We start from the raw sequence: 15,212 nt of genomic DNA on the forward strand, positions 1-15,212 counted from the left end.
TACCAGATCATTGATTTCATGCTGCAAAAACAGTTGAGGGCTGAACTCAATGTCTCCAAGTGTGCAGACTTCAGTTCATCTTCAAAAGCTTCACTTCCAGGACACTCTCTGCTGCTACATTCTCTAGCATAATTGGAGGGCATGGAATCGACAGGTTATCTCCATGTGGGAATGGTCTAATGGCAGATGGAATGTTAGAATACACAATGTCCTTCTTACTCTTTGCATTGTATCCCTCTACATTAACTAAGCAAAAGTAACAGTCATCACAATGGTTTGTAGGCTCCCACCAAACCATGGGAATTACAAATGACATAGCCTTCTTTTTACCATTTTTCCACAATCTGAATGCTTCAACACAGGTTCAGCAAACTTTATGTGGAGCTCATTGTTTATCTTGGTCACCAAGTTTCACTTCATAATATCACTAATATCACTTCAAAATTTAGAAAATATTTCATGTAATGTTGTTCACAAAAATTTATTTCATAAATGAATACTACTCTGCTGACAAATACAACCAATGGCTTCCTGTTTATAAGCTTATTATATGCATATTTTATCTTATATTTGTTAACGTGCAGTCTCAGATTATATAACTTGCAATCTGCATGCTTCTGCTTTGCTTAAAAATATGGTATTCTACTTGTCATCAACTATTTGACCCTTATAAATAAAAATCTGATTCCAATAAGCAACGAAAATAATTATACTTACAGAAACACCAAAAATGAGAGTATATTAAATGAAAAACTTTGTGTATTAAAACATGCAAAATATCATAGCCCAATTTTAACAAGCACTGTCTGTATTCTAAGGTAATGATATTTCAGGTAACGAAATATCATTAATCTGAAAAGATGTGAATTGCTTCTAGTCTCCATATGAATGGAAAATTTTTTTATTCCAGGGTAGGTGTATGGTACCTGATGAATTTGAGAAAACAATCTTCTTTTCCTAAGCCTTATTCCATTTACGTTGAGGTCAGCTTTTCTAGTCCTATTACCCCACTCGTTCCTGCTTTTGGCCAAATCCTAATCCACTCCATATCCTTCTTCACTGTCTCACACCATGTTTTCTTTGGCTTTCCTCTTCTTTGTATTCTCTGCACTGGCATCTCTATGACTGTATTCACTGAGGCCATCTAAGACCATCACTTTAAGTGGTCAAACCATCTCAGTCTACATTTTTAATTCAATAAATCTTGCATCTAGACTTTTTCTGATATACCCATTCATCACTTTGTTCTTCTGTGTAACACCACACATCCATCTCTATATTCTCATCTTTACTGTGTTGTCACTTCAGTTCTGGTACCAACAGAGACAATGTAAGTACCTCTATTTGCCCCTGTTGTCTCTTTACTGGCCAACACTCCACTCCATACATCAGTTCTGGTCTCATCACTGTTCTACAAAAATTTTCCTTTAAGCCAACGTTTCCCAAACTTTTTTAGTCATGGAACACTTTTAATCTCACAATATATTTACGGAACACTTACGAAACACAAGTTTAGCAGAAGCCAAGGAACTATTTGCTAATATTTTATTAGCAAATTCTGGTCTCATCACTGTTCTACAAAATTTTCCTTTAAGCCAACGTTTCCCAAACTTTTTTAGTCATGGAACACTTTTAATCTCACAATATATTTACGGAACACTTACGAAACACAAGTTTAGCAGAAGCCAAGGAACTATTTGCTAATATTTTATTACATAATATTTTATTTCAAACATACAGTGGCGGGCAAAAAAACTGCACCACCTTAAAAAAAGTAACATTTGTGATGAAACATAAGATATTGTTTGATTACAGTCATTTTGTTTGAAGCAAAGCAAAGGTATTGCATCAGATAACGCTTCTATTGTATCAGACAGTAATTGAAAGGCATTATATCAGCCGTTTCTATAAATATGGCATTGGAAGGGTATACACGTTCGTTAGTGTCCTGTTTCGCGGAGCTGTAAGCATGGCTCCATATGTTCAGTTGACACCAAGAAAAAAGTGTAACTGTTGCTCTGTCCCAGGAAGGGCTTTCTACGCATGCTATTGCTGATAAAATAGGCTATCAACAGTATCCCGGGTGCTGAAATTAAAGCGTGAAACTGGTGATGTAAAGAGAAGATCTGGAGCAGGCTGTAAGATTCCCAAGATTGATATTTTAAGCGGCTATGCCTTCGTAATCGTCATGCTAGTGCTCCTGATCTAAAACTGGACTTTGAGATGGTGTTGAAACAAGTGCACGAAATATCCAAAGGCGGCTTTCATAATGTGGTCTGCATGCTTATCGGCCCAAGAAGAAGTCTTTATTGACCAAAAAATTAGGAAGAAGCTACTTGCTTGGGCTAAAACGCATGTTTCATGGACAAAAGAGCAATGGGACACTGTCATCTTTTCTGATGAATTGAAATTCAACCTGCATGGCTCAGATGGGAAGCGATAAGTCAGAAGACAAAAATCGGAGGCATACCATCCTAACTGCATAACATCGACTGTAAAGTTCTCCGCCAGTCAGATAGTCTTGGGATGCATAACAAGCAAAGGAGTGGGGCGAATTAAGTTTATTAATGGAACAGTGAATGCAGAAACGTACACTGTTATCTTGGAGGGGTCCCTTAAACCCATTATTAGGGATCACCACACAGATGTACAAAACTGTATTTTTCAACAGGACTCAGCACCTTGCCACACAGCAAAATTGGTAAGTTTTATGCTATTTAGATTTAATGATGAGTTTGTCTTCTTGTCTCACAAGGCTTAAAACATACTTACACCAATGTTTTCCCTCGTTTTTCTCCCTTAAGGTGCAGTCATACCTCAGAAATGCTGGCATTACAGTGTTGGACTGGCCCGGTAACAGTCAGTCCAGATTTGAACCCTATTGAAAATTACTAGTAGATAATGTCATCTAAAATTGCTTAGAAGAAGCCAACAAGTAAGATTCAGCTGCAAGAAAGCATTGTAAGGGTGTGGTACCACAAAATTGGGCAACCATATATCCAGAAGTTGATTAATTCTATGCCAGATCGTTGCAGGGCTGTAATTGCAGTTCGAAGAGGAACAGCAAAATATTGAGGACTTATTTTGCCGATTTACAGTACATAATACTATTACATTAACTTGTCATTTCAGTACATGTAAATGCAATAAAATGTATGTTTCGTTGTCATGATTGCCATTTGCATGATTTCTCATATTTCCATTAATTACGCATTTTACCCTTTGGGAAGATATTTTGGCAATTAGGTATATCAGGTGGAGTCTTTTTATTTTATTTCATTCACAGAGATATATATCCTATCTAACAAATGCATTTTGAACATTTCTCCAACCCACAATGTAGGGCAAAACACATTATTTACAAAATTCACAAGTGATGCAGTTTTTTTTTGTCTGCAACTGTGTGTAAAGCCGAAATTCAAATAACTGTCATCATACTTTCGTTTTCGTCTTTTAAGTTTGTACCTGTTTTTTCACTTCAGATTTTTTGGGGAACAAAAGGCTGCGATTGTTCATACTCACTTTGAAGTGTGACAAAATTGTGTTCATTTTCATCGACTACAGTTGCAATACTAGAAGTACTTGCTTCTCGTTTTAAAGTTCCTTTTTTCCACACAAATCCATGGTTATTTATTTTAATAATAATATTTCAAAATACTGATTATCAAAAAATACTGAAATTATCAAAAAAAAAATTTATACAAAGAAATGAGTTCAGTTATGATATCGGTTCGCTTCCCCCTCTCCTTCAACCCAGTTAAAGGAGAGGGGGAAGAGCATATTAGACTACTACATTGCTACTTTTTTTGTAGATGGCATTACCTCTACAAATGCTTTTCTATGCAAAGTCCACCAAAATAAAGTGTTCCGCAGTCTATGTCAGTATATTAATAACTGAAAAAAAAATGTTAAAAATTATAAAGATACAAAAGTGGTGTATGCAACAAATATGAAAAATTTATTTATTTTATTTTTTTAATTATTAATTACGAATTTTCACAGAACACTTGTTCACATCTCATGTAACACTAGTGTTCCGCAGAACACAGTTTGGGGAACACTGTTTTAAGCCTTACTGGTACTTGTCAATTGCAGATCACCCCACCTGCCAATCTCCGCTTGATCCACCCTATTCTATTCATCACATTCTCGTCTGTCTTTCCATTCTGCTTTATAAGTGGCCCTAAATAATTAAATTTTTTCTTCTATGTCACAGGCTGATCTATTCTCACCACACTCTCCTCCATATTTCTATTTCCACTATAATTACACATTTCCCAGGCAGCACAGCAACTTCTCCAGGGGAGTGCAGCTTGCCAGCTATTATTTCTCACCACCCGTCTTAAACTTGCCAGATAATCTGCATACATACAGTTCTGCAACTGGGGAGTTGAATACTGTATTAAATGATGTTTCCATTGTTAGACATAGCAATTTAAAATAAGATTTGACATTGGAGAGTGAATACTGATGCAGTTACTTCTAACAAAGAGAAGTATTATTTTCCTTTGTGGTGTCCAAAATCTTTGATAATCAACAAAAACCACCTGCAATTCCTAGATCTATTTTAAATACTGCTTCCTGGCCAAGATTTTACTATTTCCTTAAGAAAACCTTCACAGATGGAAGTTTCTCTGTCTCAATCTTTAAATGAGATGGCTTTGTACTTGCAAAATTTAATTATAAATACTGCTTCCTGTTCCATGAGACTTAAGTGACAGTGCTCTAAGTCAATTTCCTGGTGGACACCTGCACTTTCTGCTCATCAGAACTGGTAATTTCTACTAGGTCTTTGCAGAAGGCTTGAGCTGTGAAACTTCAGTCTTCTGAAATAGATGCTCTCAAACTTAGGTATACTGATTTAAGAAGACAATACACTTATTATTAAGGAAAAACTAAAATCATGGAGGTTGCTAGTCACAACAGTGGGTTGCTGGGCTTTAGATACATCAGCAACTTAGACCATATTGCATCGTATATATTATGTCTGTAAATTGCATATGTTTTGTGGTGGTTTGTCTGTTTGCTGGATTGGCCACAGTATGAAAAAAAAACCACAAAAATTCCTTACATCATTGATGGGACCTGAACCAGAGCCTCTTCCACCTGATATGGGTTGGATGGTGCTTATATACCTGCAAGGGCCAAAACAGTGGGTAATTCTCACCTCTGGGTCTTATCTATAAAATAACAACAGGGAAAATCTTAAGTACTAATGTATTTTTTCCATTATTTCATTGGAAGACATCCCTAAGTCTAAGTAGTAATAAGTTATATTAGCTTCATTCTTAACAAAATTGCTCCTGTTTCTTCCAATGTCCCTTTTCTTCTCATTCATGAAGAAATTCAGGACCTCAGTAAAATACTTATGTAAAATACTGTAATCAAACCTCTATTTTCCTTGAAGGAGCTTTCTATGACTATTTAAAATGCAAAATCCAAAAAGGTCCAGGTCTAGATAGAAATGTATCTGAAATAGTGAGATATGTGTTTATAGTTATTCTGAATATTTTTTAATTCTGTATAATAAATGCCTTCTGAAGGTGTTTTTCCTAAGCCCTGGAAGGTGGCACTGTTGAAACACTTAAACATCCAGAAAACCAGCTTTAAGTTCAAATTCCTACAGGCAGATCACCTTATTATCAGTGGTTGGTAAGGTCTTCAAAAATATATGTTAATTTTAAGAATTGCTACTCAGTATGAATTAATGAGTCTCACTTCTAAAAATAAATTTGGGTTGAAATGTGAAAGCCATACCACTGATGCAACTACCAAACATCCAATTTGTGGACTCACCTTCTAGCAAATATCTTCTTGGAAATTTTGTGAACTTTGAAGAATTACCTTTGATAACATCTTGCAGGAAAGCATTATACAAAGTGTAGTTCAATGTTCTTATAAAATCTTTCAGGATACTCAGGATTACTTTTGTGATCAATCTATCATTATGCAGACATACTTTCACAAAATTGACTGGCAAAATTTCCAGGGTTGACCTTAGGTTTCTATTCTTGGCCTGACTGGGTGGAGTATAATCCTTGATGATTGGCTGGCCCAAGTTCAGAAGATACTCAAAATCACTTTTACTGACAATCTTGTCCTTACTGTCCCTGGCTTGTCCTGTGATGAAATGGAATGTAATGCAACAGAGTTATTGAACAACTTTCTTGCTGAACACAGGTAAATTGTCATAAATTTTCAATGAGAAGACAATGCTTTAGAAGGGTAGATTATTTTCTACACAACTTGTGTGAATAAATGGAAAAATCAACAAAAATGTCAAAACCAAACATATATAAATATCTAGGAATTCTAGATGAGGGGAAACATATAGTCTACATTAAAGAAAAGGTTACAAAGTTCTTTGCTATTGCTTACATAACCCATTCTGATTGGGGTTTGAATGGCAGGCCCTCAACCTCCTCTATAAATGGTTTTCTCATCAATTGTGACATATGGAACATGGTGGTTAATCCAAAATTGGTTATGTCAAAACTTTATATATCAAATATTTTCGTATTAAGGCATTCCTGTATTTGATGTAATGTGCTTGATCTGTTCATATATAGGAAATTTTTTTCTTATAAAAGGAAAGTATATAAAGATTATTCTTATTCATTGTAAAACATTTCCTAACTTATGAAACAAGTTATGAATACTCACTTGGCTATCTAATCCTAACATCAAGATCATAAAAAAAAATAAAATGGCCCAAAGGGGAGAACACGGCATTTGAGTCACAGCTTTGGGATATGCAATAAATGCTAATCCAGGACCTATATTATACACAAATTTAGATTAAGCACATTTAAATTAAAACATAAAATAAACATAAAAAAATTAAATTAAAACATAAAATCTGATAACTAAAATAGTTATCAGAAATATATCAGAAAAATATCTAAACCAATAAGAAGTATAAAAAGAATCTGAACCCGTAAGTTTAATTCACAGAACTCAGTGTTAATGATTATTTAATTACTTTTAAAATCATGGTGGTTTAGTTATGAAGGAAAAATACACAGTTTTAATTTTTTAGGAATTCAAACAATCTCTGAGGGTGAGAGTAGGCAGGTGCAGGTGACAAATGAAATTATTCTTGTATATGAAAGGTGTCATAAAAATAATAGAAAACTGGTTTATGTGAATTGCAAATAGATTCACACAAACCAGGGTGAACACAAAGTGAATTCTCACAAATACTGTAAACTTGCAGCTTCCCGAATCAAATAGCTAGATATATATTCCATGGAAGGGGGATAGCTAAACTTGTCCTCTGACAGAACAGGTTGTTGTTGTTGTTTGGTTTTTAGGAGCATTAACAACTAAGGCCATATTGCTCCGGGAATATGCGGTGGTCATTCCCTTGACCTTTCCGCATCCTCCGTATTTGGTGGTGACGGGCTCGAACCCCCGGCCTAATCAAGAAGCGTGTGCTACGCAATGCTGCTCCTTCCCACCTGGCTACGGAGGCACCTGACAGAACAGGTAACGTGATCATAACAGGACTCTTTGAATGAAGTTAACTACTGAAGTGCATTTAACAATAGCCAATGTAATTAGGATAAGAATCAATTATTACAAAGATTCATTGCCATGATGAGGGTACTAATCCAGATGCTAATCTAACCAAGGCATCTGCCTCTCATTTTAAAGACATATAAGGAATGCAGAACTGGAATTTGGAGAGTACAATGTCTACAGAAAGGATAGACAGGATAGGAAGGGAGGAGGAGTTATGCTATTAGTTAAGAAACACAAAATATAAACACAAAATTCATAAAATCCAAGAAAGTGAAACCAGTCGACATCGCTGGACAGTGCAGTGTCAAGTCAGTTTGGTGTGACATAAGCATTGGGAGATCAAAATTGAGAGTAGGAGTGTGCTATAGGCCTAATGACTTTGATGAGTATAATAAGAAACTGTACAGAGAAATAGAGTGGGCCAGTAAATCAGAGAGTCTTATAATGGGGGATTTTAATTTCCCAGATATTGACTGGAATTTGGGGGCTGGTCACTCACACATTAGCAAGGCTTTTGTGGATTTATTGGATGATTGTTTTCTACATCAGCATGTTCAGGAGGCAACTAGAGGGAGTAATACTCTTGATTTGATTATCAGCAGTGATTCTTCATGCATTAAGAATCTGCAGATAAATGAACCACTAGGTGGCAGTGATCACAGTGTTCTGAAGTGGGATTTACTCCAAGAGGTAACTACCATTAGAGGTAAAGGGGTATTGCTTTCGTAAAGGTGACTACGATGGACTGAGACAGTATTTAAATTCTATACAGTGGGATAAACTGATGATGTTACCAACAGCAAATTCAAAATGGGAAGCATTCAAAGAACTTATCTTGGAAGCTACTAGGCTTTACATACCAACTAAGAAATATTGTTCAAGGTTCAGACCTAAATGGATGTCAGATGAACTAATGAGGCATATGGCAGAGAAGAAAAATGCATGGGATACATACAAATTAACACGTGACACAGAAGCCTATGATAGATACAAGTTGATCTGTAACCAAGTTACAAAGGAGGTTAGGCAGGCGAAGGCAGATTACGAGAAATCCTTGGCAAGGGATGTGAAGAAAAACAGCAAAGAGTTCTTTATTTATGTAAACTCTAGAAGGAAGGGGATGAATCAGATTGGTCCACTTGATAGTGATGGGTCAACTGTTGATGATCCTGCTCAGATAGTTAACAAACTAAATGAACATTTTGCATCGACATTCTCACATGAGGAGTTATTCAGCGAGGGGAATGCCAGAGGTGTATTCAACTCTGGCAGTAAGCTAGAGAATCTTGTAATAACTGAGAGTAAAGTGGAGGAGAAATTGTTGAAGATAAACACAAGAAAGGCACCTGGGGTGGATGGGATCTATCCAGTTATATTAAAGGAAGCAGCAAAGGAAGTAAGCAAACCCTTAGCCATAATTATGAGAGCTTCCTTGGACTCAGGGGAGGTACCCATAGACTGGAGATGTGCAAATGTGACACCAATTCACAAAGGAGGATCAAAGGCTGACACAAGTAATTATAGACCTGTGAGTTTAACTTCTGTCCTCGGAAAATTAATGGAGGCACTGGTTAAAGAAGCACTGCAGGATCATCTAGACAAGACTTCAGTTATAGCTCGGACACAGCATGGTTTTGTTAAGGGGAAGTCTTGCCTGACCAACTTGATTGGATACTATGATGCAGTCACAAAAGAACTGGATGCAGGGAATAACTTTGATATTATATACTTGGATCTTAGAAAGGCTTTTGATACTGTTGCACATCGAAGACTGCTGCACAAATTGGAGCAGTGTGGCATTGGAGGCAAATTGCTGCTATGGATAAAAGGGTGGTTGAGGGGGAGAAGACAGAGGGTGGTATTCAATGGTCACTGCTCATCGTGGACTAATGTTATTAGTGGAGTCCCTCAGGGTTCAGTATTGGGTCCTTTATTGTTTTCTGTATATATATAAATGATATTGATGATGGTATACCAAGCTTAATGTCCAAGTTTGCAGATGATACGAAGGGTGGCAGGGTTGTCAAGGACACTACTGACACAATGCTGCTGCAACAGGATCTGGAAAGGTTGAGCAGATGGGCTGAGAGGTGGCAAATGAAGTTTAACATTGACAAATGTAAAGTACTACATATGGGAAACAGCAACCCCAGAGCAATGTATCAACTCTGTGGTACTACACTGGCAGTGGTAGAGAATGAAAGGGACCTGGGGGTGGTTGTGCAGGCAGATATGAAGTTTTCTGAGCAGTGCAGACGGGCTGCAAGGGTAGCTCATGGTGTATTGTCAATGATATATAGGAATTTTTCTAGCAGGGATGAGGGGGTGATTATTTCCTTGTATAAGGCAATGGTCAGACCGCACCTAGAGTACTGTATACAGGTCTGGAGGCCTCATTTCAAGAAGGATGTTGAGCTGCTGGAATGAGTACAGAGAAGGGCAACAAGACTAGTGAATGGAACAAAAGGGGTGCTCTTACGAAGAAAGGCTTAAGTTTTGCGAATTACAGTGTCTGGCAACTAGGCACCAGCGAGGTGATCTGATAGAGGTGTACAAAGCCTTGAATGGTTTGAGCATGCTCAATGCTGATGGGATTCTTCCTCTTGCTCAGAATAAACACCTGAGAGGGCATAAATTCAAATTGAGGAAAGACAGATGTAGGATAGATATGCGGAAATTTGCCTTTAGCCAGCGGGTGGTTGGTAGGTGGAACAGACTTCCATCCCTTGTCGTGGAAGTTGATAGCCTAAATAAGTTTAAGGCTCAGCTGGACAGGTATTTCGAACGAACAGAGGGGTGAAGTGGAAGTGGGTATTTTTTATTTATTTTTTTATTTTTTTATTTATTTATTTATTTTTTTGGCTGATGCTGCATAAGCTTGCTTTCTTGCATCAAATGCTTCTACTAATGCTAATGCTAAAGATTTTAAAGATTAGCACCATTATTTTAAAGAAGTTCTATAAAGATATAAATTAGTTTAGAAATTTAAGATTTACCTCTATGATATCTTGTAGAACACTTCATGAAGTATTCTACAAGACATCATAGAAGTAAATCTTCCATTTCTAAACTAATTTACTTATAACATAGAACGTATTAAGCCATTACTGCTCTTTTAGCTATTAATAAAGATATAAAATAAAGGCCCCTAATTTCTCATGCTTCAAGCAATGTAAATCAGATTTTTATAAACCAACAAATTGAAGGAACATTATTTTTCACTGGATTAGATTTAAAAATAAAAGCAGAATGTTTCTAAAGTACACAATCAAAACATGTTTTTGTCTTACCAAATTCACATGAACGCATCATTTTGATAACACAAAAGAATGCTTAAGGGCATTCTAAGATACTAGTATGAATCACTTAAGACAGTTATTGTTATTTGTTAATTGGTTTTTTTAAGGAGCATTAGCAACTAAGGCCATATTGCTCCATGGATATGCGGTGGTCATTCCCTGACCTTTCCGCATCCTCCGTATTTGGTGGTCATGGGCTTAAACCCCGGTCTAATCAAGAAGCGTGTGCTACGCACTGCTGCTCCTGCCCGTCTGGCTATGGAGGCACCCTACTTAAGACAGGCTAATGAAAATAATACCCAGATATTGCATCAAAGTAAGAAGCAACATATATGGTGTGATTAACAATAAATTAAAATTAATCACGTCTCTATCGCAGGAACATACTGCTGAAACTACAAGCATTATGTTTGCAAGGAACTATTGTTAACATACAGGAAAGTAAAAGAAAAAACACAATTAATTAATTAATTTTCTAAAATTAAATTTCACACAGATTAACAGTAGTTCCTTGCAAACATTTCATTTTGCTTTCTAAAAAAGCAAAAAAGGTGATTACAGTGATCTCAGACAGTTTTTAAATTCTATTTAGCAGGACCAATTAATGAAGTTACAACAGCAAATTCTAAATAGAAAGAATTGGAGGAAGTAATCGTAGAAGCTGGTAGCATTTTTATACTAAGAGACACCAGATGAACTGATGAGACTTTTGGCAGAGAAGAAAAGTAGAAGGGATGCATATAAATTATCAGGTGATACAGAAGCCTACAGCAGATATAAACTATGCATCACAAAGATGGTTAGCCAAGCTAAGGCAGATCACAAGGAGTTTCTTGCAAAGAAAAGGAGCAAAGAATTCTTTACTTATATAAACACCAGAAGGAAGGGGAGATGAATCACATTGGTTTACTAGATATGAATGGTGTAACTGTTGATGATTCTGCTCAGGTTGCTGACAAAGTGAATAAACACTTTGCATATAAGTTCACACATGAAGAATTTTTTAGGGATGAAGATGCAGAAGTGTATCAAATTCTAACAAGGAGCTAATTGAGGTTTTGTGATAACTGAGAGGAAAGTAGATGAGAAATTGTTGAAGTTAAATATAAATAAGGCACCTGTGGCAGTTGGAATCTATCCAATTATATTAGCCCTACAGTGGTGATGCCCCAAATGAAACAAAAACAGTGGCGGGTCACCTGACAGGTGCCCAACTTTCTTTTTAATATTTGGAAAATGTTTTGGGTTTTTTAAATTCGGCTTAAACAACCAATATTTCATCTTTTCTCAATGGATTGCGGTACTTATAGGGTGTACTTTTTAAATTTTAATAAAAAATTAATTTTTAAAACATGCTGTGTGTTTCACACTTTTTACAAAAAAAAGTAATTCTGCTGAAAACTGCAAAAACAGTTTTAGATGTAAAATAGAAACATCAAAATTTGAAATGTAAGAATATACATTTATATATATTATTAAAAAATTAAAATAAAAAACATTATATATACAGGTTGTTTCAAAAATACATAGCATAACTTCAGGAATGAGTTCCTCATATGTAGACAATAAAAATATTTTATATCAACATAGTTCAGGAAATGCTTGGTTTCCGAGTTTTGAAGGTCTGTCTGTGACACATAACTGTTCACATCACCTTATAGTAATTGTTCAAAATGTCCACATTCTGCCTGAATACAGGCCTCACATCGACATCTCATGGACTTGTGAAGACGAAACATGCCAAAATCCTAGAATGTTTCGTATTGTCTCACAACCTGCCACAATTCGATTGCGGAGAGTTTCCACATCAGCTACCAGAGTCGAATACACCAATGACTTTAAATGGCCCCACAAGAAGAAATCTAGTGGGTTTAAATCAGTGAGCGTGGAGGCCAGGCAGTTGGTCCACCCCTCTACTTCAGGAGTCAGATCTTGGTCGTCCTCTGTCGGCAGCACGAGGTGTAAAAGTCCCATGTTCACAAAAGCAGTGATGGATACCTTCAAATGTTTTCCTGCCTGGATGTCTTCGTTCTGGGAACCTTTTGTGGTACAAACGATGAGCCTCCAGAGCATTGCCGTCTGCCAAACCGTACATAAAGTGCATATCCGCTTGCTCCTGATTTGAATATATGGTCAGAATGGAAAACCACCAGATTCTGTCAGTACCTTGTGAGGAAGGAAATCACCTGCGGGAGATAAGACAATCCGGTTAATAACTCGGGAACCAAGCATTTCCGGAACTATGTTGATATAAAATATTTTTATTGTCTACATATGAGAAACTCATTTCTGAAGTTATGCCGTGTATTTTTGAGACACCCTGTATATATATATATATATCTTCAGTATTGTTAGTTATTTCCATTTTCAGGTTTATTTTAAAATTTGAAACTATGTACTTTGCTTCCTACAGTGTAGCGGCCATTCAGAGAGAATATTGGGTTTCATTTTTCCATCTTTCTTTCATGAAAATAATAAAAATCTTCAAAAACAACTAAGGTAAGACTATAGATGTTTATTAAACTAGTGAAAAGAGGAAACCAAGTAACATGAAACTTTAATAAATAGAGCATCAGCACTTGTCCAGTATCTTCAAGCATATGTATTGTTGGTGACTCCAATATCAGGGAAACAGGAAATATAATGTACAAAAAGGATAGGTGGAATAAGACAAGAGTATGTCTGCAAGGAGCAAAAGATGACGATACTGTAGAGCAGATATCGTCTTTTAAGAGCACAAAAGGTAATGCTGTTGTATTACCTTTGTTGTTACTGTTGTTGGCACTAATAACATTAGGAGTAGGAGATCTAAGGACTTATTAAACAAGTACAAAGCAATGTTGAGAAAAAAGTAACAGGCTAGGGTTAAATTTGAAAGTGTCTGAATTTCTGCCCAGACATGAAAGGGGGAGTACATGATGAGAGCCTTGCCAATTAATTTGGCCCTAGAGAGACTGTGCAAAGCTCACTGGGTAGAATTTTTCTCAGTGTGGTCTGTGCTTGTTAACAGGAGGGATTGCTTCTACAGGAATGGGATACATTTAAATAGATAGGATGCAAGAATATTTGCTGATGCTAACAAGGAAGTGTAAGGTGGGACAGAACACAGACTAATAGATTACAATAACCACAAGCAAAAGTGAAAGTGATTCTTGCACTGCTTCTATTGGAACATGCAGTAGACCAGAAAGCAAGGTACAGGGTATTACAAGGCCAGCTGTTGGGTCATCATGGAACAAGGAAATACATGGGATATGTTAAGGTAATAACTAAGAATAAGAACAGGTGCATGTATACTTGCATATACACCAATGCTAAGAGCACAGTAAATAAATTTGATGAATCTGAAGTGCTAGTCAAGTTATCAAATGCAGACGTTGTGGTGATATTTGAGATGTGGTGTCATTCAGATACAAGGCATGGAGAACTCGAATATTGGAAGTGCAATGTATATGGAAAGGGCATTTTTTTTTTTTTTTTATTAAACCAGGCAGTCCCAGCCAGCTTTTCCAGTATTCCTACCACCTATTTACAATACCGTAGAGCTTTCAGACATATCTGTGTACCCAAGCATGAGTCACAGTCTATGCTCACATAACCATGGAATACATTGTGCAAGGCTCATGGGGGTAGAATTTTTCTCAATGTAGTCTGTGCTTAACAGGAAAGAACACTTCTACAGGGATGGGATACACTTAAATAGAAAGGGTGAAAGAATATTTGCTGATGCTACTGAGGCAGTGTTAGGTGGGTCGGACACTGCTAGCTTGGGGAGATACACAGATTAATAGATTAACAGTAGCTGCAGACAGAGGTAAAAGTGATTCCTGCACTGCTTCTATTGGAATGAGCAGCAGTCTGGAAAACAAGGTGCTGTGGATTACAAGGACTGCCGGGAGCCATCATGGAACAAGTAAATACATAGGTTGTGTTAGGGTAACTAAGAGTAAGAACAGGTGTACGTATACTTGCATGTACACCAATGCAAGTAGTTTAGTAAATAAATTTGATGAATTTGAAGTGCTGGTCAAAACATCAAAGACAGATATTGTTGGGATATTAGAGATGTGGTGTCACACAGATATAAGGAATGCAGAATTGGAATTTGGGGAGTACAATGTGTACAGAAAGGACAGACAGGAAAGGAAGAGAACAGAAGTTATGTCCTTAGTTAAGAAACATAAAATCTAAGGAAGTGTATCCAGTTGACATGGATGGACAGTGCAATGTTGAGTCAGTTTGGTGTGACATAAGCACTGGAAAAGCAAAATTGAGAGTTGGAGTGTGTTATATGCCTAATGACTCTGATGAGTAAATGAACAACTGTACAGAGAAATATAGTGGGCCAGTAAATCAGTGTCTTATAATGGGGGATTTTAACTTCCCAGA

At 36.6% G+C, this 15,212-nt stretch overlaps 1 protein-coding gene across 1 annotated transcript in view; it reads right to left on the reverse strand.

Annotated features, from left to right (window-relative positions):
* Positions 1-15,212, reverse strand: part of LOC150086801 (sodium- and chloride-dependent taurine transporter-like) — a 299,102-nt gene that overhangs the window by 86,455 nt on the left and 197,435 nt on the right. Inside the window, exon 8 of the mRNA XM_090372759.1 lies at positions 6,664-6,776. Coding sequence (XP_090228885.1) covers positions 6,664-6,776 — 113 coding nt within the window. The remainder of the gene's footprint in view (positions 1-6,663; positions 6,777-15,212) is intronic.

This window comes from Mastigoproctus giganteus, chromosome 4 (genome assembly GCF_048544385.1).
Source record: "Mastigoproctus giganteus isolate SK-2022 chromosome 4, ASM4854438v1, whole genome shotgun sequence".
NCBI classification, from domain to species: Eukaryota; Metazoa; Arthropoda; class Arachnida; order Uropygi; family Thelyphonidae; genus Mastigoproctus; species Mastigoproctus giganteus.